The 24187-nt window shown below is 41.2% G+C and overlaps 1 protein-coding gene across 1 annotated transcript in view; it reads left to right on the top strand.

Moving 5' to 3' along the window:
- Positions 1-17686: 17686 nt before the first annotated feature.
- Positions 17687-24187, top strand: part of EXPH5 (exophilin 5) — a 37796-nt gene continuing 31295 nt past the window's right edge. Inside the window, exon 1 of the mRNA XM_054389460.1 lies at positions 17687-17805. Coding sequence (XP_054245435.1) covers positions 17687-17805 — 119 coding nt within the window. The remainder of the gene's footprint in view (positions 17806-24187) is intronic.

The following is a 24187-nucleotide window of genomic DNA, read 5'->3' as shown; positions in this document are numbered from 1 at the left end:
ATTTACTTTTTACTGGATAAATGGAAGCTGCCCTGGAAACCTTCAAGCTTTCATAATCTGTGATCTAGGATCAACATTAACAGGTTGTAAATTTTGCTCCAGTAGTGGCTTATATTTGCTCAAAAATAAATGTCTTGGATTACCTTCATTATTTTTTTCAACAGTAGGAGACCATTAATATAAGCTCACAGTTTATTACCCTGATCACTTAATCATATACTTTTATCTCTGCAGATTGTACATACAGAAACAATAAAAGGAGCAATAACAGATTATGACAAGGGAGCAAAAACCCAGAAGTGACTTTCATTTTATTACTGTAATGTAGCCTTTAAAAGAATTTTGGGAAGGTGCTCTACAGGCTGGATAGTCTCAAAATTGCATAAGGCTCCTACCAACAGTTATCAAGATACTAGTGTTAAAGTAGTTTCTTATATAGAATTCAGCATTAACAGTTTTTCAGAGAAGAATGCAGACACAGAAGTTGTGTTTGTTTATATCATACATGTATGTATATATACAGATGAAAACTGGTGACCTCTCCTGAGTTTCAAAACAAAGAAAACCAGCTTTTGCTTTCTTAGAAAATGGTTTCTTCAAAATCAGTGGCATATGCTGATGTTTCTAAATAATTTTATGGATTTATTTAGTAATTTGCTATTTTGTTCTTCCAAGAGCTTCCAATTGAAGCCATAAAGTTGCTATGTAATTTCTAAGATATTACTGCAATTTTTTTTGCTGTGCTGCTGCTTATGACATCCATAGCATAGCTACATACTACGATATGGAGGTTTTTATATAGAAGCTGTATAGCTGTTAAGTTACATCATTCACAAATGTTTAAATAAATACCTGTGCTGATACCATATTTAGTGGGATGAATTGTGTGAAAGCCAATTGCATCCTGGGGTGTATCAAGAGAAGTACAACCAGCAGGTCAAGGGAGGTTATTCTCCCCCTCTGCTCTCGTGAAACCCTACCTGGAGTACTGCATCCAGCTCTAGGGATCCCAGCATACAAAGGACATAGACTTGCAGGTTCACAGGAGGGCCACAAAGATGATCAGAGGGCTGGAGAACCTCCACTTTGAGGACAAGCTGAGTTGGGATTGGTTGTTCAGTCTGAAGAACAGAAGGCTCTGGAGAGGCCTTATAGTTGCTTTCAGTATTCAAAAGGGACCAACAGGAAAGTAGGGAGGGACTGTATCAAGGGGTGTAGTGAAAGGACAAAGAACACTGAGTAAAGTGATTCAAACAAGCTAGAAATCCATCATTACAGTAAAAATCATATGCAGTTGTACTGGAAATATGGGGTTTATCTTTCTAGCAGGAAGACAGCTTAAGAGCAGTAGATGGAAAATATTTAAGGAAATGATGAATAGAAGATAGGAAAAATCCTCAAATGGCTCCTTTGCCTGGTACTTTGAACAAGAGTTTACGTTATCACCACATGAACATAACACACTACTATTGTAATTAACAATGCCTCCAATTTATAGTCACTTTGCACTGGAGTGAGATCTTATTTCATAAAGTTACTGACAAATTATTGATATCAAGTTACTCAGCTAGTTTGCAAATACTTCCCTATATAGAAACTGCATTTACCTTTAACACAAGCAGCTAGACAGTATTCAGGACTATTCTGCTGGGTCATTTTCACTGGAAAAAATTTATCTGTTCTCTCTTAGCATAGTTTGGTTGTGCAAATCATCTATCCAGAGGCCTGTTTCCTAACTACAGCAACAACATACATGCCAGGAGGGTAGCCTCCATATTCAGAAGCCTAGCTCTTACTGTTTTATCCTTTAGTGAAATACAAGCATGAACATGAATTTGATCCTTACTATTTTCTATGTCATTGAGTAATGTGAATTAAAAATCCAGAACAGGATTTGAAGAAGGCTGTAAGCCAGTGACTAAGACTTACTCCTCCTTTTGAGTTTCCCTTCAGGCCATAGTGCTAGTGCACTGCAGTGCTCTTTTTAACCTCCTGATTGATTTAATACACTCACATAGTCTGATTCTCATGAAAGCAAATAACCATCCTTCCCACTCTAGGAGTCATTCTGCTTGATCATCCACTAGAGTAGAGATGAAGCCTCCTATAACTAGGTCAATAACACTTAACCTTCATGACACAAATTAATGACCTAGTCAAAAACATTTTCCCAGTTCAAAGTTATTCCAAATGTGTTGCTAGGTAAATGACACACTACAGATTAGGCATTGCCTCCCTGTACAAGTGACCTGTGAGACTCTCCACAGTTGTTTCACCACCCTTTTCATCAGTTTCTCCTATCCTCTTTCCTAGCCATCAATGCTGGGCATTCTTGGATTTGGATGCTGCAGGTTCTAATTTAATATTTTGCTTATCTTTAACTCACTCTGCATTTTCTTAATATTTTACTCAACATCTCCACATATTTGCCTTCCTCAGAACCTGTTTTGTTCCATCCCCAGCTTTTGCTGTTGCTTCCAGCATCTGATACACCAGCAGAGTATTACAATAGCCCACGCTGGAGCCAAAATTAGGTTTCCCAGGTAAGAAGGTTATTTGGTAGGCCCTTTCTTGATTTTCTCTTTTATTGTTTCCTGTCCCAGAGCCAAGATCTGTGCACTTTGCCAGCACACATGCTGCTCTCCCACCCTACCCTAGACCTCATGTCTTTATGCCTACCTCACTTCTGTAGCTGTGCCTGGGCTGCACCCCTTGTTACACTCCTGCAGTGGAGCCACCCCTGATCCTGGGTCAGACACCTCTGCATTTGCCCCACCTGTGAAGCCATGCTGGGCTCCTCCCTACACCCTTAGCCTTATGCTTCCTTGCTGCTTCCTCTAAGCATTTACCTATCAGTGGAACTGAGCCTGTGCTCATCAAGCTGTAGTGCTTGATTGCTTGAATTTTGAATGCAGACAAAGCATACACATAGGTGCAATTGTAATTTATTAATCTTGAGAAAAGGAGAGAACAGTGTGTTTCTCTCCCAGATAAACATGGACCAGACAACTAACATGTTATGGACTTAAAATTGATATGTAGGTTGACAGGGACATACCATCCCCAGACAAGGCCCAGCACATCAGGTATGTCTTCCAGCACATCACGTAGTTCTAGCACAACACGTATGTCTTCCAGCACAAGTGTTCCTTTTTGCTTGGGATGACTTTTGCTCTAGCAGCAGAACACGATCAGCATTTAGAATCACAAAATTATAGAATTGTTTCAGTTGTAAAAGACCTCCAAGATCGTTGAGTCCAACTATTGACCTAGCACCACCATGGCCATTAAACCATGTCACAAAGTGCCATGCCTACATGTTTTTTGCACACTTGTACTGGGTCTGGCTGAGACTGAGTTAACTCTCTTCATAGAAGCCTATGTGTTTTGCATTTGTGACTAGAACAGTGTTTTTAACACACCTGTGTTTTGAATGTTGCTGAGCAGTGTTTGCATGGCATCAAGAGTTCTGTTTTGTTTATTTTCCATACTCTGCCCTACCAGAGGCTGGGGAGGGGCAGCAACCATGATAGCCAACCCAAACTGACCAAAAGGATATTCCATGCCATACAACATTGTGCTCAGTAATAAAATCTCAGAGAAAGGAGTAGCAAAGGGGGATGTTTGTGGTTAAAGCATTTGTCTTCCCAAGTAACCAGTATGCATGCTGAGGTCCTGCTTCCCAGGAAATGGCTGGACACCTGCCCAACAGTGGGAAGTAGTGAATTAATTCCTTATTTTGCTTTGCTTGCACATGCAGCTTTTATTCATCTATTAAACTGTCTTTATCTCAACCCATGAGTTTTCAGCTTTTGTTATTCCAAATCTCTTCCCCATCCCTCCAGAGGAGCAAGAGACTGGGTGGGGACCTGACTGCTGGCCAGGGTCAGCCTATGACAGCACTCAAACTACAATGGCCTCGGCTGACAGTAGGTTAATTGTCCTGCTCTCTTTCATCAAGGCTGATGGAAAACAGGTACACATGTCACCATCAGATCATGGAGGAAGAACTGGTTTTCCTCATCTTGAATGAGGTGTTCGAATGAAAAAAGTATTTTTGCTACTTTGACCTAATCATACATGACAAAGGTTAATTGCAAAGCCATAGAATTATTTTTGCCTCCTTTTTGAGGCTCTTTTGTTGAGATCACAGTGCCAAGGCAATTAAGGCAAGAGGGAAAAAATTTGCTGCTCTGGGTAGCAGGATTCAGCTCCTCCTTAGAAACCTACTGTATTTTCATTACTGTTTTTCCCATGCCCAAGACAGCATGTCCAGTAGTTAACAACATTATGTTTTTTAAGATCATAAGAAAAGTTGCTACCGTTATCAGAGGTTGCCCATACAGGGGAGATACGTTGAGATACTCCCTCCAGATGAACTAAGAATTTGTCCAGCTGGGAGCCATCCTGCTATTTCCACTGCTTCCGGCAGCTGCTGCCCTTGCTGAGTAATAGTGTGTCACCTGGGTAATGCAACATGTTGCATTTCAATGTGCTAAAACACTTAGGTTGTCAATCCTGCCAGATTAAGAGTCAATCCTTCCAGTGCCATTTTCCATTTCCTGGGGCAGCAACTGATCTCAAAAACATACTGCCAGGTATACCAGCACCACTATATAAGGATATCTTATACAGCAATAAGACTAGTATCAAAGGACCTGCATGGTAGGCAAGTCCTTGCAGATTCACCTGTGATACTAGATAGAATTTTCATGGTATATGTGCCACAAAATCATTATTGTGCAATTTTACTGATTTGGTAATGACTGTTACCCTGCTGATTGTGTGGCAACACCTCCACCAGCAAATCAAGCAGAGCAGATGAATATGATTGTTTACTGAACATACATCTCATATAAAACCCCTTGCCTTTAAAGCCCAGCCATTACTAAGGCTTTGCCATCTTGGTTCTGCATTTCTCTTTTGCTCTTAAGAAAGGCTTTTATGTAGTTTATGTGAGCTGGTAAATAAACCAAGAAGCTAAAATTGAATAAATTATTCTGATAGCTCTTGTGGCATCAAAATGCTTTTACTAGCATTTTTGTGACAGTACTTAATAAAGTGAAACCCATCCTGTCTTTATAGTGTTATAAAATTTGTCTGTAATTCTCTTGTCTGATGAAACAGATCTGTGTAAGACAAAATGTATAGATGGTATTACAGGAAAATTATATATATAAATTCTTCAACATGTCACTCTACCAAAAGTTACTAGAAAAATAGTTATATCAATATATATATATATATATGCAGTTTCTAACACCTTCCATGTGGAATATTGATACAATTCCTGTGTTTCATTATTCCTCATTTTAAAAAAAAAATGGATTACATAGCACTATTGCTTTTAATCCACACCTCATGTTTCATTCAGTATGAAATACAAAGTCTGCAAGGTTCATTAACAAAGTGATAATTTGCAGGAAAACTACTAATATAATTAAATTGGGACAGGAAAGACTTCTTAATTCTGTATCCCTTCAGGACTCAGAGTTTCAGTTAGACTGCACCAAGTTTTCCTAAATACAGGTTGACACAATTAAAACAACTCCAGCACAGAGTTCCCCAGGAGGAGAGGTGTGCTGACGTTACCCTACTAGTATTATTTGCTGTCATCTTTAGTACTCCCCACTAAAGAAATCTGCAGAGCACACAGTTCTCCCTTACATGCTTACACAGACTGACTATTCACAAGTGGCTGGATTTGGTGCTGCAATCAAAGGTAGCCAGGATGTTGAGTGGATGAAAGCCAGGAATGGCACAGCAGAGCTCCTCTACAGAACTGATTGTTTAGTGAAAATCTCATTCCACAAGATTGAAATAGGGAGAATAAAAGCATTTGTTTTTGCATCATTATTTGTTTCTAACCTCTCAAAGCTGCTTTTATTTCCCCACCAAGTTAAATTCTCTTCTTTTACTACCAAGTGCACTGGAGAGGGTACTTTGCCATCAATCACTCCTATACTGTTCTAGTTCTTTAAATTTAACCTGTTATTAATATGCAAAGCTGTTACTTCATTTTTTAATATGTTTAAAAGAGCTGACCTCTCTTGCCTTTGCACCAGGGCTGTCAAACAGGGGTTGGCTGGGGAATCTGTAATGCACAATACTCAGCACAGAGCCCAGGAAAGACATTTCTCTCACATACTGCTCACATGGCTCCTGGTCTGGCTTCAGAATCTGAAACCTGTATTATGCTGAAGCAGATTTTCGAGTAGAGATATAAACTGAATTAGAGAATAGAAGTTTAGAGTTTACTCTAACTTTGGAGTTTGTTAACCTCACCCAGATGTTAATTTTGACAGAATTCCTTCTTTGTCCTCCTCCAAGACTTCTATACCAGTTGCACGTGCAAATCAATGAACTACAAAGCCAGTTAGATATTTAGCATGAATTCAGCAAGGAGGCAAGAAAACACAAATAATTTGGCTTTATTTCTCCCATTAGTGCAAGCACAGGCTTCTGGTTACATATCACATTCACACCCATTTAAGTGCATGCTCACTCTTTCCTCAATTCCCCACACTGAGATGAGGACTGGCTTCCACCCAGGCTACAAAGTAAACCTTCAGTGGTTTCAGGTAGACAGCCCTTCATTTTCACCACCTGCACTAGGACTTTAAAATTTTGGTCAGACTTTCCAATGACAACTCCATTGTAGTCTGTGTTATCAATAAAACTACATGCCTGTTCTTACCTGGGGTCTAGCACTGAGGAGCTCTGTGAAACTGACAAGTGCAGAGCAAATTTCTGTCATCACTTTAACAGAGCAATAACATCCTGCTGGACTTTTTTAATATACTACACATGTTAATTAAAAGGCTAATCATCCTGTGGAAAGAAAAAACACCTGAAGCTTCTGGTGTTACTTGAATTAGAATTATTAAGGACATTTATCACTAAGGATTTATCTACACTGCTTGTATATTTAATTTAAAAGATGGAAGGGAAAAAATCTAATCTAAAAAAATTCCTTTTAAAAGTATAACCTGTATTTATAGGATATCCTTTCTCATTAAGCGTTAGCTATCTATTTATCATTAAATTTAGGTAAGTATCCTTTATGAGAGAATAAACAAAAATAATTGACAAGCCTCATTAAATTATTCTTAAAACTTCAGTTGACTTCAATGGGAGTTGAATCATACCCTAAATTAAAAGCTGAATTGCTCAAGATTAAAAAAAAAAAAAAAAAACTTGTTTTAAGGCCTGGGGACAGTTTGTTCATTTCTATACTGTATTGGTATTGTTCTTTTATTAAGTGTACAAACAGGTGGGATGGGATTCCTCTCACCTAGCTTTAGACATACACAGTGTACAACTTGGAACTAGTCATGCTAGACTCCCTTTATATTCAGGGGAGAGAAAGGCATGATTCATCTGACCTCTTTTAGATGTCTACTATAGAATGACATAAATTGTGTACTGTGAGCATTTGATACTCTTCATTAAAAATAAAGGTAATTAGAGCTGTCTACATAACCAGTGTTTACATTTAGTAAAATGAATACTTTCTCTGGCAGCTGAGACTCATTGTCAGTGTTACGTAGAAGAGGATTAACTAGTGAGTTGAACTCAAGCATAAATGTGTCTTTTACCTCATCTTCTATGGGGAATTTGCCTGCTATAAGCAAAACAAGGACAAAATAGTTTTTAGTCAATATTACTCTTTATGTTTGTTCTTCTGACATGCCATAGTCATAGCTGATCAACGTCAATAACCACTGATATTTAACAGAACGATGTGATTGGGATTCTCCTCCAACTTCCACTGTTAGGACTATTTATGCAAACCAAGTAGAGTAAGGATGTTGCCTTATCCTTGTGATCCTCCTGCAATAAAAGCACTCTTAGAGTTAAGAGCTACAAAAGATCACAGAAATATCTGTGATGTAATTAAGTTCTAGATAACCTGCTTCTTTGCTGGAATGGGAGGCATTTTCACTCCACAATTTGTATTAATTTCCTCTGGTATATTCACAGACACATTCTGATTTTGCTAAATCATAATTGCTGAACCTTGTCCTCCAAAAGAGAGCATATAAATAAACCCAGAATTTACTCAGGGGTATTAATAACTGTACTTGCTTCAGGATCTAAACAAAGAATGATATGTTTTTAGTTCAAACAATTTAACTAAATCTATCATTAAGCTTTTCTGCTATGCACCTTTATTTTAGATTGTAAGATTTTATTGTTTGGTTTCTTTTCATTTTCTTAATTAAATTAAAATTGAACTAATCATTTGGGTTTTATTTAGACTTGCTACCTTTCTTCTTCACCTAGCATTGCAAATGATGAGATTCTGACGACATCAATCACTGTTGACAATAGTTACTGTCTCTGATAATCCGGCTATTATTGTCTAGTAAAAGATGAGCTGGTTGTGTACCATGAAACAAACTTCCTCACAGTGGGTTACATTTACATCTTGCAGTCAGTACACAGAAGCATTGTGTATCTCTGCAAATCTCTGTTTTGAAGATTTAAGAGTGACATACGTGCCTTAAACCACTTGGAATCACAGAGGCATACTTTGTTGACTTCAGGAGGTCGGCAGATTGAATTTCCTGCTCAAAGTGGGGCTAACTTCAATGTTAGATGTCCAGTGCCTTCCCTAGGCACATTTTTCATGTCTGCAACATCCCTGAACAACCTCTTACAGTATTGAATCAGCCATCAAATGGCCAAAGTCAGGCTGAGTGGGGCTTTGAGCCTAAGCAATCTGATCTAGTGACAGGTGTCCCTGCCCAGAGGAGTGGGGCTGGAATAGCTGATCTTTAAAGGCCCCTTCCAGCACAAACTATTCCATGACTTTTATGAATTTTCTTTTTCACAATGGTAAATAGGAATGTTTTGATGCCATTTATGTCCATTGTTTCTTGTCATTTTGTGGTGGATCTCCAGGCAGATCTCTGTAATCACCCACTAGAAAGTTGTATGAAAACAATTAGATCCCCTTAACCTTTTCTTCAGATTGAACAAACCCATTTCTGTCAGCCTCATGGGCAGCCTCCTAGTCAGCTTTGTGCCCCTCCACTGGACTTGCTCCAGTATGATAATGTATCTTGTACTTGAGAGTCCAAAAACGGACATAATATTCCACATGCAGCCTCTGGAGTTCACAGGGAATACCACTTCCCTTGGCCAGCTGGCCACACTCTTACTAATGCAGCTTTCGTTGCTGCAGGGGCATGTTGCTGGCTCACTTTTTGGTTAGTCACCATGACCCCCAGGTCCTTTCCTGAAAGATGGCCTTCTAGCCTGCCTGTCCTCAAAACGTATGGTGGCATACATTTAATTTCATACATTTCATGCCCAGAGAGCTTTATTTGTTTTTTTTTTCTTGCCCTTATTTTTCTTCCACCTGCCGTTTTGAACTTCAAGAATTTTCTGCCAGTTAGATTTTCAGCTACTAGCCAGAACACTTTGAAGCCTGATGATCCAATAACTTTCTCATCAACCTTCTACTCCACCCGTCCTACCTCTCTTAAGTCTAATTACAAGAATACAAAGATGGTCTTGATAGTCTTGCTAAAGTCAAAATAACCAATGTCCACTGTTCGTCTATCACCCCAAAGCAATTATCTCATCATTGAAGGCATCCAGATATCTGTGATGAAGTCATGCTGGCTGCTCTTAAACTCTGTTACTGAAGAAGGAACAAATATATCACCCTACACAACTACAGAAGCTCCAAGTGCTATAGACAGCTTTATGATTCAGCAGTCAGATTTGGGCTAGTTTTTATCTAACGACATATGCAGAGGGAAGCACAAAGACTCTTGAATTATGTCTGCACTATCATGGACCTGAATTTGCATGCCTTGCCTACACTCCCCATGTGCTGGTCTAGCATAAGCAAGAAAGCTGTCCTGATAAGGAATTCAGGTACAACTGGAGAAGTTTTGAGTTTGAATCTAATTCCTGTAAGCAGTTTGGTTGTAAAAAAAATGCACAAGTCTTTTCATTGGCTTACTCCCAATCCTGCAAAGATATCCCATCATAGAGAGCAGACTCACCTATCTCTCTGTATGCATTCATATCTTGATACCACTCTTCTTCAACTCTAACACTTCTCTTAGCTGTAGTTGATGAGCTGTGAAATTTTCAAGACTTTGACCATGAAGAATGTCAGGTGTTACCAAAGGATCTGTTTGGTCCCAAGGATGTAATATTTAGTAGTACTTGTAAATACCTGGAAATTGTTTGAGGATGGCCACTCTAAGAAGACTTCATGGCAACTGGTCATTATCACATTATCAGAACAGCTGAACAAAAGGCATAAAAGAAGATAAAACCTCAGGAATGTCTTGTCTAAGACAAGAAGCCCTCTGCAGCCACATGAAAAAATATATTCATGACTGCAGTTATGGATCTAGCTGTATAGTGGGTGAGACCCCAGAGACAGATCTCTAACATTAAGGAATTATTTTTCTCAAAGAATGCCCAGCTCCACAGCTAGTCCAACTCATATCCAGAAGTGATGGTACCCTCCCATGAGCCCATTGCCCCAGGTTTCACACACATGCTCTTCAAGCATGTTTGTCAGAACATGCAAATGCTCATACTGATTCAGACTACATGCCCATCTAGTTCAGCATCCTATTGCCACATGTGGTCATAAGAAAATGCCAAAGGAAGAACAAGAACAAACCAGGTGTACTTAAAGCTCTCTCAAAGTGTATCTATTCTCAGCTCAGGGTTTTTCCAAAATGGTTTCTTTATTAAATAGTCTGGAATGAATCTCTCTTTTATCTACTCACACAGTCTCCCCTTGAAGCCTTTCGCATCCATAAAATCCTTCAGCAAGGAGTTGCACAAGTTTATCTCCTTTGTGTTGAAATCAGCTTCTATTAGGTCCATTTGATGGCACCTATATTGGAAGAAATGCCAAAGTCAATTCCTTTCCACTCTTTCTACGCCAAATGGAAATATAGAATTACATCACCTGTATAGAAATATATATATTAATACACATTCAGAATATATAAATACGTGAATCAATGTTCATATTGTCATGAATAAGCAATATATATTCCATACAGAATTCCATATTGTAGAATCATAGAATCATTAAGGTTGGAAAAGATCTCTAAGGTCACCAAGTCCAACCATCAACCCACCATCACCATGCCCACTAAACCATGTCCTGAAGTGCCATGTCTACAGATTTTTTGAACACCTCCAGTGAGGATGACTTCACCACTTTCCTGGACAGCCTGCTCCAATGCTTGACCACTCTTTCAGTGAAGAAATTTTTTCTAATGTTCGATCTAAAATTCCCCTGCCATTACTTGAGGCCATTTCCTCTTGTTCTATCACTACTGACTTGTGAGAAGAGACAACTTCCACCTCACAACCACCTCCTTTCAGGCTATTGTGTAGAGCTATGAGGTCTCCCATCAGCCTCCTCTTCTCCAGACTAAACAAGCCCAGTTCCTTCAGCCACTCCTCATAGGATGTTTTCTCTAGACATTTCATATATTCATATAAAAGCTGTAAGCAAACTATGGATTTCTTTTTCTTTCCTAATAAATTCTAATATTTGAGTTACTTTTCTGATGTTTTCACAAGTTATATATACCATAAAGACTGCTTCCAAAGTCAGCTCAGAATTAATTTCTTATACATAAAAGCTAACTTATATATGAAGCTACTATTTTTTCCACACACATTTCTCAGCCACTTTGTTTTACAAAGGCCTTTTGTGGTCCCTCACAGTCTGCCACAGAGTCACAGAATGACGAAAGAGTTGGAAGAGACTTTTGGAGATCATAAAGTTCAACTTCCCTGCTAAACCAGGCTCATGTAGAGAGGGTTGCACAGATCACATCCTTGTGAATTTTGAGTATCTCCAAAAAAGAGACTCCACAACCTCTGGGTAACCTGTTCCAGTGTTCTGTCATAAAGAGATTCTCCAGTTCCCTAGTCATCTTCATAGCCATCTGCTGGACTCTCTCCAGCAATTCACTGTCTCTCCTGAACTGGGGAGCCCACAATTTGACACAATACTCCAAATGTAGCCTCACTAGGGCAGCGTAGAGGTGCAGGAGAATCTCCCTTGACCTGCAGGCCACCCTCTTCTTAAGGCATCCCAAGACACATTCTTGGCCACAAGGGCACATTTCTGGCTCATGGTTGACTTGTTAACCACCAGGAGTCTCCAGGTCCTCTGTGGAGCTGCACTCCAGCAGGCCAGTCCCTAACCTCTACTGGTTCTTGGGGTTATTGCTCCCTAGGTGCAAGATCCTGCACTTGTCATTGCTGAAATTCATTAGATTTCTTTCTGCCCAGCTCTTCAGCCTGTCCAGATCTCACTGAATAGCAGCACAGCCTTATGGTGTCTCAGCCACTCCTCCCAGATTTGTCCTTATCATTCTTCATATCACAAACTTTCATACCACACCTGCAAACTTTGTAATGAACAACATACAGAGCTCTGGGAAACTCCAGTGGTGACCTTCCTCCGCTGTAAGTAACTTAACCTTTTTAGCCTCCTAACTTTTAACCTGTTATTTACCCATAAAAGCACCTTTTACTTAAACTGATGATTCCTAAGTTTCCTTGGAAACTGTTGATGATGGTACTGTCAAAAATCTTCAAAACTCCAAGCAGATTGGGTCAACTTGGCTGTCATTGTCCAAATATTAGCTGACACCCTTCAAAAAGAGGATTGTAAAGAATTTTTAGAAGCCATACTGACTCTTCCAGGATAACTTGTATCAATTCAGGTAACCACTCATCCTGCCCTTATTTGCATTTTACACAAATTTGCCCAGAGGTCTGATACATAATCCTGAAGTTGCCTTCATTCTCTCCAAAAACAATTTTATAGCTGGTTTCTGTTTGCCACATTCAAGTCCTCAGGTATCAAGAACTATAGCGAGCTGTTATAGACTGTGGTAAGTCTTCTTAGAACCACTGGATGAAATAACTTTTATTATTGGTGATTTGTTAGTGTTAATGTTGCAAATTTTTCATATAAACTCTTTTGCAGTCACTCCAGTTTCAGTTGTGTCATCTTTTAGAAAAGTACTCTGGCATGTGGCTTTTCCTTGTTTCCTCCACAAGGAACACAATTTTCTTCTCTGCAAAGGTCATCTGCCCTCTGCAGCGCTTCTTTTACCTTCTCAAAATATTTGTGTTTAGTGCTGCCTTAGAGTCCCCTAGGAAGACGTTCATCACAGCTCTTTTTCTTTCCTTTCTTTCCTTCCTTCTTTCTTTCCTTCCTCCCTTTCTTCCTTCCTTCCTCCCTCCCCCCCTTCCTTCCCTGCTTAATTTTATGCCAGAATTTATGAATTTTTCTCATTTCTCCATTTGGATGTGACTTCACTGTTTTAAAGGTTGCCTTCTTGCTTCTAATAACATCTCTTTCATACTGTTAGTCATGCTTCTTTCTTTTTACCTTTACTCAAGCCTCTTTTAATAAGTCACACACATTGGCATATAACCTTATTATATTTGATGCATAATTCAGACATGTCACAGGCATTGGCCTCTGGTGATTATGTTTATGTGCCTATTAGTTAAGCAGGAAGAGAAGATTACTTAGTTTCTGCCAAGAGACCAGATGTTTTACACATTATTAGCCACCTATGGCTCTGACAGTCAAGACATCAGAACTACAATAAAGCAGAAATCCTGCATTATTTCAACAAAACATGTTCCTCCTCCCATTCCAAGCAGCGCTTTTATGCTCCAGAGATGTACTGGTAACTGCCTTCTTCACATACCTCTCCAGGACACAGATCTTTGCATCAATCTCCTAAAAATCTAACCTTTTTTCCCTTGTGAGGGATCCTGCTTGCAATCTTCTCTCCAGTCCAGAGAAAACGCAGTCCCAATGAGCATTCAAAATGAAATCAGAACTGATTGACAGCCAGCTGAATATGACTCAGCGGTGTGCTCAGGTGGGCAAGAAGGCCAACAGCATCCTGGCCTGTGTCAGGAATAGTTTGACAAGCAGGACCAGGGAAGAGATTGTCCTCCTCTACTCAACACTGGTGAGACCACACCCTGAATATTGTGTTCCATTTGGGAGCCCTCACTACAAGAAAGACATTGAGTTGCTGAAGTGGGTCCAGAGAAGGGCAACAAAGCTGGTGAAAGGTCTGGAAAACAAGTTTTATGAGTAGCAGCTGAGGGAACTGAGGTGGTTTAGTCTGGAGAAAAGGAGGTTGAGGGGAGACCTTCTCACTGTCTACAACTACCTGAAAAGACGTTGTAGCAAGGTGGCTGGCTGTCTCTTCTCCCTTGTAACATGTGATAGGACAAGAGCAAATGGCTACAGGTTGCACCAGGGAAGGTTTAGATTGGGTATTAGAAGTGACTTGTTCACCAAAAGGGTTATTGAACACTGGAACAGGCTCTCCACGTAGGTGGAGGTGTTTAAAAGAATCACAAATGTAGTGCTAAGGCCCATGCCTTAGCCCTAGATTTGGTAGCATTAGATAGTGGTTGGACTCAATGATCTTAAAGGTCTTTTCCAATCAAAATGATTCTATGATTAATTGAATCCTAATAGCAAGACAGGAAGAAAGACAGACAGTCATAAACACAAAAAAGGCAAAACAAAGGCGTGGCATGGAGTCCAAAGCAGCACCAAATACACCAAAAGTAGCATCACAAAGTGCAAGGGGAAGAGCACAGCCATTATTTCAGAGATCTCTCTCACAATGACTTCTTCTTGCTGCCATGCAGTGCTTTTGGGATATCCCTCTTACCTTTCTTCTGGTGGGCAAAAAAATGGTCATATTTTGGCATGATGCACTTTTGACATTCTAAGGGATCGACAAATCTGTTTCAGCAGAAATAACATTGTACTGGAAAAAGAATAATAAAAGTTCATATAGGGTAGGAAAGCATTAGGATGAGAGGCAGAAGCAGCAAGCAGTACTTGCAAGGTGAGGAAATCTGCTGTATTTGTAGGGCAGAGTCTAAAAGCAGGGAAAGGGAGCAGCCCATGCTCGAGGGATTGGGAGGAAAAGAAAAGCAGGTGAATTAAGAGACTCAGAGGGAGGAAGTGCTTGAGGAAATTGTGAAAAGGAGCAGTATGCAGCCACACAGGCTGCAAGATGTGACTTGTGAATGTGGTACACCTTGAAGATTGGCTTTCCCTTTGGGAGCAGGCTTGCTGCCTGTGGCAGTTTCAGGGTGGACAACAATGGCCTACACTCTGCAGCTTGCTCAGCCTGGTCTTGGCTCCCTCCTTGCCTCACAAGATGTTGTGTAGCACTCAAATGGGTATAATAACACAAGCAGCATTTGGATGTTGAACGTCCAGTCAATCTTCAAAGTGCACAACTTCACAGTTAAAATGCCTAAATGAAAGTCCAAAGCTCTTTTGAAGTGGCAGCTGGGGGCCTGGGACAGACCCTGAAGGATGCTCACTGTTCAGTGGAAATGTCTACCTGTGGCAGTGGGAGCCATGCACTGCAAGGCACCACATCCAGAAACTCATCTAGACTTCCAGTCGTTAACTTAAAACACATAAATCAATAATGGCTATTAGAGTAAATTGAGATCTAAATGACAGGCTTGTAAGAGGGAGAGGCACTGCTTTTGTTTTTATGAGTAGTATGATCAAACTATTTTTGACCTAGGTTAGTTTTAAAAATATTTATTTCAAACACAATAAGCAGATTTAATACATTTTAAATGAAAGGCCCTTCATCTTTATTCTTTGCCTTGCTATGAAGCCTTTTTCACTTAACACAGGGAGTTAATTAAACTAGCCTTCACTAATCTGCGTGACAATTTACACAGTAATTAGTTCAACAGGAACAGACAAGACTTTACAGTTCTTCCAAGCCTCAAGGTTGATATGAGCCTCAAGGCCAACTACTACAAGATTCACCCAACCCTCCTGCACATTCCCCTCAACTCCCTAGCTACAGATCAACTTTTAGAAACAGTCCTTATGTCCTACAGTTTGAAATCCTCCAGTGAGAGTTAAGTGGGATTAACACCACCCATTATACAACAGTATTTGTGAAATGCAGCTTTTGAAGAATTTGCCCTATAATTAAGGACTGTGTGTCAACATCCTCTTTAGTGGCACTCACAATTAACATTACTAATAGACGTCTCATGTCTGCAGCCTCTCATACGCTATTTTGGCGTTGTGTTTCAGATTGCTAAACAGAAGAAATGCTACTTACTTACGAGAAAATATTTCTGTATCTTCCTGGAACAGCTGTTAGCTAAGAAACATAAAAGAAAATAAAACAAACCAACCAAACAAAAAAAAAAAAAAACAGAGTGTCTTAGGTTTATGCAACAAAATTAAAGCACATAAGATCCTAGAGACTCTAAATACTGTAATACAGGCTGTTCCCTTGCCATCATGATCTGTATATGAAAAAGACATTTAAAAATGTTAAAATGAGGTGGAGTAATGAAGAGACATACGGAGAAATGAGATTTTTTCACAGAATAAATTTCTGGTAGAAGACTCCATAGAGAGCAGCTGTTTCTAGTCATGAACCAACACAAATTTCGTAACGCTGATATGACATACCAGTTGTCTCATTGCCTTATTTTTGTTGTTTGGTCACCAAGAATCAGGTAAATTCCTCTTTGGGCCAGATTACTGATGCCAGAAGCTACACAGAAACGTGGAGCCTCCTGCAACCTATTCACACTGTGCTTTGAGGTCCGTATTTCCACTTGCATCACATGACTTCCTAGTGGAGAAGCACTCTGACACGGCCCCACATCAGCCTGCTGCACGGTGGGAAGGTGGCTGGATACAACTCAATTCACTTTCTTTCTCTGTACAGCTGTGCTCGCATCTGCAGTTTGGTGCAGAGTAAAGCCCTTCCTCAACTGGAAACTTTCAAAGGCCTTATTACCATTCTATTACCAGTCTAGCATACCCGATAGACACATACTAGAGACACACACCTGTTTGTGCAACTCCCGCTGGCACCAGCAGTTGCATTATAACGATCAGAATGAAATCAGGATGAAGTTACTTCTGAAAGGTGATTACAATGCCCAGGTCAAGAACTTCTGTTCTCTGTTATTTCTTCGGGAAAACGTAAAGCACAGTAAATCTGAAACACTGACTCGTTCTTCCCCGTCTTGGAAAAGTTTCCGCTTTGCATCCAGTCTGTAAACCTATAGGTATGACCGAGAGAGGCGGCCCCGCGGAGGCGCCGAGCGGCGGTCAGGCGGTGCGCCGGTGCCGTGGGGAGCGCTTCGGTGAAGACCTCGCCTCACGGCCGATAGGCTGCCTGGCTGGACCTGCGCCATGACCGCCGCAGAGGGTGCACTCCGCAGAGGTGCTCACAGCGTCCCGCAGCAGACCCCCTGGGCGTCCTGTGCTCCGCCTGGCAGCGCCAAGGTAAACATCGCGCCAAACGCTTGGCGCGAACACCTGACTCAGGCGCAGGCCCGCCCCCGACGGAGTGCAAGCGGCTGCTTTGGCAACGGCAACGGCCACAGCAGCGGGGCGGCCTCCCCACCCTGCCCCGCCCCACCGGGACTCACTCGCTCCGCAGGGTGTTGGCCAACGCGTACCGGGGCGGTGCGGGACGGCTACAGCTCCGGGAAGCGAGTCCCGTGGGTGCCGGCGTGCGCGGTCCTCCCGGGGCTTGGCCATGCTGGTGTCGCTCCAAGCTCCGAGGAGGTCAGCGCTGCCCGCCTGCCTCCGCCCGCCTGTCCGAAAATAAGCAAAGCCATGACCGCAGCGCCCCAAGGGCTAGATCTCAGTTTTTTAAACGAGGAGGAAGCCAGGGCGATTTTTCATGTGCTGCAAAGGGACTCGGAGCTCCGGCGGGCTGAGAAGGACAGAATCAGGTATTGGGCTGTTAAGGCGCGGGTGGGAGGCGCGGGGCCGGACAGCGGGACTTGCGACGGATGGGCGCACGGCCCCGGGCCGGGCGGCGCGGGGTGGCGGCGGCATAATCGGCTGCTGCCTCGTCCCTCTGCAGTGAGCGGAAGAAGAGGTGGCAGGCGGGCAGTTGCGTCCTGTCGGGGCACGGCGGGGTCCCCGAAGCCGCCCGTCTTGGGCATCTGTGGCTTCGGGACGTTTGGAGAACGGCGCGTCGTTGTAGAGACGGCTCTCAGTCACGGCTGCTGCTCCCCGTGGCTCTCGTCCTTCCTCGAGGGGGAAGCTGCGTCTGCTTTTCACCGTATCGCTGACAGGGACTCTGGGCTGAACACTGGTATCCGGGGAGACAATGGGGACGGGGAAGTTTTGCGGGACCTTGCAGGAGAGGTGGAACTAGATGATCCTTGCAGTTCCTTCCAACCCTAACAATTCTATAATTCTATAAAACGCGGCGGGTCGGCGGCTCTTGGGCAGCTCCTGGAGCCAATCCTGGCAGCCTTTGTAAACCAAGCCAGGCTGAACTGAAAGGTTATTCAGAAGACTCTTTCAAGTGATTTAACTGATTCTCCTCCGCATTCAGATACACAAGTCACGACATCTTACATGAGCCATAATAAAGAAACAGAACTACACTGACCTTTTTTCTAGCACCTATTTCTGTTCTGTGCAGCAATCATTAAAGTCGTGTATGTTGATGGTGAAGGCAAAGGTCAAGGAATTAATAAAAATAATGCTGGAAAATGAGCTATTTATTATTAAAGGTTATAATTTCTTCCTTCAGATACGACTTGGGTACCTCGTGGGGAGTTTGCAAGCAAAAGATAGTGTTCTCTCAGATTCATATGTGGGCACTCTTCACAAGTAATTCTTTCCTGTAAGGTGTGGAAGGAATGTTAATAAGTAACATTTCTGTCAAGTGGATTTTTGTACTGTGTATTTTTCGTTTCAATCAAGTGGATTTTATGATGGGCATAGTTAAACATTGTGTCACTTGCATCCAAAACTTTTCTTAGTTTTCTGCAGCATGTGAGCCTGGAGTGAGTTAAGTTTTGTGATTTCTTTCTTCCACAGTTTGGTATTACCTTTCTTTCTTTGATTAATTTCTATTTCACGTGTCCCATTATAACCTAAAAAAAAAGGAGAAATATTTTGCTGGATATGGAGGACTACTCAGCTCGATGGTTCTAAGTTTTAAAGTCTGGATGAGACTAAAGCTGGAGCAAATGCACTGAGGCTTCCAATGATGTAGGAGAAGCTTGTGAAAAAAAATAGCCTGCTCTTGAACTCCAGGCTTTCACCTGCCCCCAAATTTGTATTTGTTTCTCTGTGTACTTAGCACCGCATCAGTGGAAAGTGATTTCTCTTTATGCAAAAGCTGTCAAAATTAACATGACGTAAGAAGATGTTTCTAGTGATGCTTTACTGAGATGGAGTCTGTTTTAAATCTCAGCTGAAGGGGTATTCAGCAGCTGAGCAGAAGACAAGTGAAGTGTTTGTGATCAAGGTACCATACCAAAATCTAGGTTAAACATTGGATCTGTCAAAGGACTTGTATGTGTCCTTGGGCAAGTTTCTTAATCTATCTTGGGCCTAATAGAAGTACTTTCCTTCTCACTCCACTTGTCTACCTGGTCTTATTTAGACTGTAAGCTCTTCAGGCCAGGGAACTCCATTAGGAGCAGACAGGTTCCAGGAAAAGTAGAGTTACCCTGTGCTACTATAATCTAAGTAATAACAGTGATCACCCTTGAGGGCCAAATCCTACAATTCCTATATGACTACAGTGAGCTTCAGAGGCTCTAAAGAAAACTGCATTTGCTCCTCTTAGTCCCATATACCTGCTCCCTTGACTCTATGTCTTTCTTATTACTAATATTTTGATAATTGACTTTGTACACATTTTTTTTTCAGTTCAAAAGTTTTAAAATAAATCCTGGGCACTGTGGCAGCCTACTCTTGGGATGCTTTCAAAGTGTGATTTTGAGGCTGATTTATGCCATGTTGTGGAATTGAAGGAGCAGTTTCCATCAGTACTACTTTTTTGCATGAAGTCACTGAAGTGAGTTGCCCCTCAAACTACTCTTGAGCATGGTTTTGGAAGGAACTAGTTGGAATTGGGCAGGGCCAGAGAGTAAGTCAGTAATAACCAGCGAGCTCACTGGTGAAGTTTGTAAAGTGACCATCTTTATTTACAATGTAGCATGTTCCTGGATACACAATCTGGGTATATTGACAGAAGGAATGAAAAGTTTGCTGGCAGACCACAAGACAGGTTCTAATGACTGCACTGATCTTTTGTGTGCAGTTTGATGCCAGCACATAGCTGTCTGCAGTGCTCTTAAAAGATCAATGGAAATCCATTCCCAGATACAAGTCTGGAATTAAAAAACAAAACAAAACAAAAAACCCACAACAAAACCCAGGAACAAGCTTTTTTCTTTCTACAAGCTCAATTTGTTACATTAAAAAAAAAAGGTTTACACTAGTTAATTTTGAAAGACAAAATCAGAAATAAGATCAAAAGATGGCTTATTGTGTCCAACGAATTCTAACCATGGTTCATGGAAGTGGATTTTCACATAAACACAAAGGCATTGCAGTGCACTATGAAATACTGACCTCGAATTTCTCCTCAAATGCATTGAGAGTTCTCAGATATGTAACCATAATTGTTTCCAGATGGAGATGTGTGTGTGTATATATATGTATGTATGTATGTATTTTTATTGCTTAACTACACTGGAAATTTGATAGAACCACTGGATCCTCTTCACCCAGGCAGCCTTGAGGAAAGTACATGCCTATTGTGGACATTCTCTGGGAAAATGCTAGTTGTGGTTTATACAACCCCTTTCCATCTCCCTTTCTCTTTCTGTCTGTAGCCTTTGTGTGGAGCGCCAATGTGTGACCTGTGTGGTCAATTGTGTGCATTCCTGGAGCTGTGGGCTCCACTTTGTGCTGTCCCTCCCTGCTCTTTATGATGCCCTAGCTCATCCCCTGAGTACCATTATTCTTTCTCAGCTCCTTCGGCAAGCTTCAGACCTCTAAGCCTTGAAAGACCTCGCAGTATTGCTTTCTCTTTTATGCAGAAATTAACTCTGTGACCTGTTGGGTCTTTATTTGTTCTTGCTACTGAGAGGGAGCTGAACTTCTGATGTGCCTTGGGCTGCTGGTTCCCAGGACTCTATTTTTTTTTGCCTGTTTTCTCCTTTCCGGTGCCCTCTCGTGGCTCTTCTCAGCAGTACCTGTGAACATCAACAGCAAACCCGACGTACCTGACTCCTCCCACGGAACATGTTCAGAGAAGCAGCAACAGTCAGTTTTGGTATAAATCACATGACTATTCACTGTTTCACTGTACTGAAAATAGTTTAGAAACGCCGTGATCACATATTTAATAATTTAAAAGAAAAAAATACACAGTAGTTTTCAACTTAGGTAACAGCCAGCTTCAGTATTCTTGTTCATCAAACTGAGTCTCATTCATAATACCAACTTGGAGAAGACCTCAAGCATCATAAACATTAGCATGGGAGAAAAAGTGGAATGTAGGGTCTGATACTGTGTATCGTATACATACATTGTTCTGTAATAATAATTGCAATGTTAAGACAGAAGTCCAACTCAAGTCACAAAAAGCTATTTTAGTAAGCGTAATTATTGAAACTGATGGGTTTGCAAGATGCCTGTGGAAGAAGCATCTCCCAAATATTTCAGTCACAGTTAGATGCGCAGGTGGAGGGAGATAGGAGGAATCCAGCATGTTAAGAAGGCATTATATTCAGATGGCTTTGTAGCAATTCAGTTTCCATAAGGACACAATGAATGCATGCTGTAGGCACAGTTATTAATACCATGGGTCAACTTGCCACACATAATGAAATAGGCCTGAAAATTACAACATAAAAACATTCCAGGTCGTATTCGACTTCTTAGTTTCAAGGCTTCAGGGTACATCCATCTCTGCTTCTCAAGCTTTGTTCTGCAGCTGCTGGGGACAGTAATTAAAAATAGAATTGACAGCTGATATTTGCATGCAAAGCCTCAAGTCCCAAAGGCTTACTAAACCTGTACATGCCTCTGTTTTCTGTCCCTTTTCCAAGAAGCTGATGGGCAGGGTGGCAAGGGAGGCTGACTGCTTCCCATCTCTTTAGGACAGCACGTCAGAGCCTGGCAGGTAGCAGAGGGACTAGCAGTCCCTGTAGGAAGACTCAGCAGCGATAGGTTATGAAGCTATAGGACACAGAGGTGGAGCTGCTGCCTTTTATTTCTGAGGCAGCTCCTCCCTCTGCAGAGTGTGGAGAGGTGGAGAGTGCCTGAGCAGGTGTCTTCCCAGTCAGCTCTGGGGCTCCGATGTGTCTGACTGAGCACTGGGTGCAGAGATGCACATCCACTGATGAAACAACACAGGGGCCAAGAGAAAGCAGCTGAGAAAAGAGGAGCCAGGAGACATGGAGCCAGCTATTTAAAAGAGGCATCAGGTAGGGGGTTGTGGCATGGGAACAGGTAGCTGAAACATTTGCTGATTGTCCAAAAAATGAACAGTTGGGAGATACAGAAGAAAAGTAATGGATACATAAGAGAATGTATTTAAAAGGGCAGAAGTACTCTGAATTCTTTAATTATTAAATTTAATTTAGGAGTTTTGTCTGGTTTGTATAATGCTCCTATTATGACTACATACAATAGCCTTGTGCCATTTTAGTATATTAATCCTTGAGAAAAAGGGGACTATTGTTAGCTTTATTTTCAAACTAGACACTGAAAATAACTGAGAGACAGAGCAATTAAGCAGGGAAATTAACCTGTCTCCCAGAACAGCAGTTTATCTGCTAGATCATGTTTTGAGAAGTAACTATGCCTGTGTTGTTTTTCTTTTTTTATTAGGAAGAATAGGAAAAAGATATCATTACCAGCTCTAGAATGTATGCTAGGCATTAGCCACTGTCTAGCTAGGAATGAAAAGAAAGTTGGAAAGAGAAGTGGAGCTTTTGGGTGAAAAGAGCACTTGTTCTCTTTGTTTTGCATATTTCCAGATTTTTTTTTTTATTTAATATATTTATTGGCATAGATCTGTGACAATGAGAGTAGAAGGCAACAAAGCAAGAGATTTGTTTTAATTTATCCTCAATTTTAAAAAAGAAAAGCAAAAGAAATCAATCGGGAGGTACAGTCAGTACCATTCATTGCTTCTCTCTTGGTGACCCATTAACAAAATAAAATTCTTGTGGGAAAAATGAATCCACTCATTACTTTGTTCTACACAGTCTCTACAACAAATAATTTGGAACTAGTTATTTGTTTCAGGAACACAACTGTTCTGCCTTATGGCAGATCAGTTACTGAGTTTATTTGTTGCAAGTAATTCTTTATTGTATTCTCCTGACTGACATTTTCTGTTCATGGGTCTAGCAATAGAAGGTGGAAATAAAACACTGCATAGGGAATTCACTTTGAAGTTTCCCTTTTTCCATGTTCATAACCTTGGAAAGCATTTGTTGCAGAGATGCAGACATACACAGCACCCTCTTGGTGCTTCAGTTATTTGCCTTACTTACTGTTTGAGGGGTCTGACATTGCAGCCTTTATTTTTGGCTTGTTCGCAGAAGTAGTCCTGTGGACCCTCTCACAGCACCACAGTAACTAACTTCTTAGGTGTTAGAGATCTGGATTAGGGGCCCAACTCTTTATAATTATAAAGAATTTTTAGAATCCACCCCAAAATACCCATAAGCTACATGGGTGAGGGCAGCACCATTTGCGTGTATTGTCATTCTGGTGGAGCTCCCTCTCTGGACAAAACATTAATAAAGAATTCTTTCATAAGAGATACTCCACCCGGGATGTTTCAGGGCACAAGTGTGCTATTGTGTCTTGTTTGTGGAGGAGGTACTATTATTATTTGCTATTGATACTGTACCACTGGCATGTTTAGTGGTTTGTAAACACTTAGGAAAATAGGTCCTTGAAGCCCAGAAGCACTAGCATGCTAAATAAGTGTAAATAGAAGCAAAAATAGCAAGAAGGACTATGATTTTGAAACCTTTGATTGGTTTGGTAAACAATTACTGTCATAAATAATCCCACTTTCAGTCTCCTCTTGATTTGAGTAGGGGTACTGTAACCAAAGGCAATTAGTTAAGTTGCATATCAAGTTTTTTCCTCATCGCTGTTTTTTAATAATCCTATCTTGTGGTTGGGCTTAGAGTCAAGGACTGGGGCTTGAGGGAGAGCAGATGTTAACAGCCAAAGGCACAGCATATGTCATTTTCTGCTTTGGTTTTAAGCCCTGCACATTTGGACTAACTAAACTGAAGTTTGTGGTAGAACTCCAGTTTTACATACACA

The sequence above is a fragment of the Indicator indicator genome, chromosome 1, assembly GCF_027791375.1.
Source record: "Indicator indicator isolate 239-I01 chromosome 1, UM_Iind_1.1, whole genome shotgun sequence".
Lineage (NCBI taxonomy): Eukaryota > Metazoa > Chordata > Aves > Piciformes > Indicatoridae > Indicator > Indicator indicator.
This window is presented reverse-complemented; position numbering and strand designations above follow the sequence as displayed.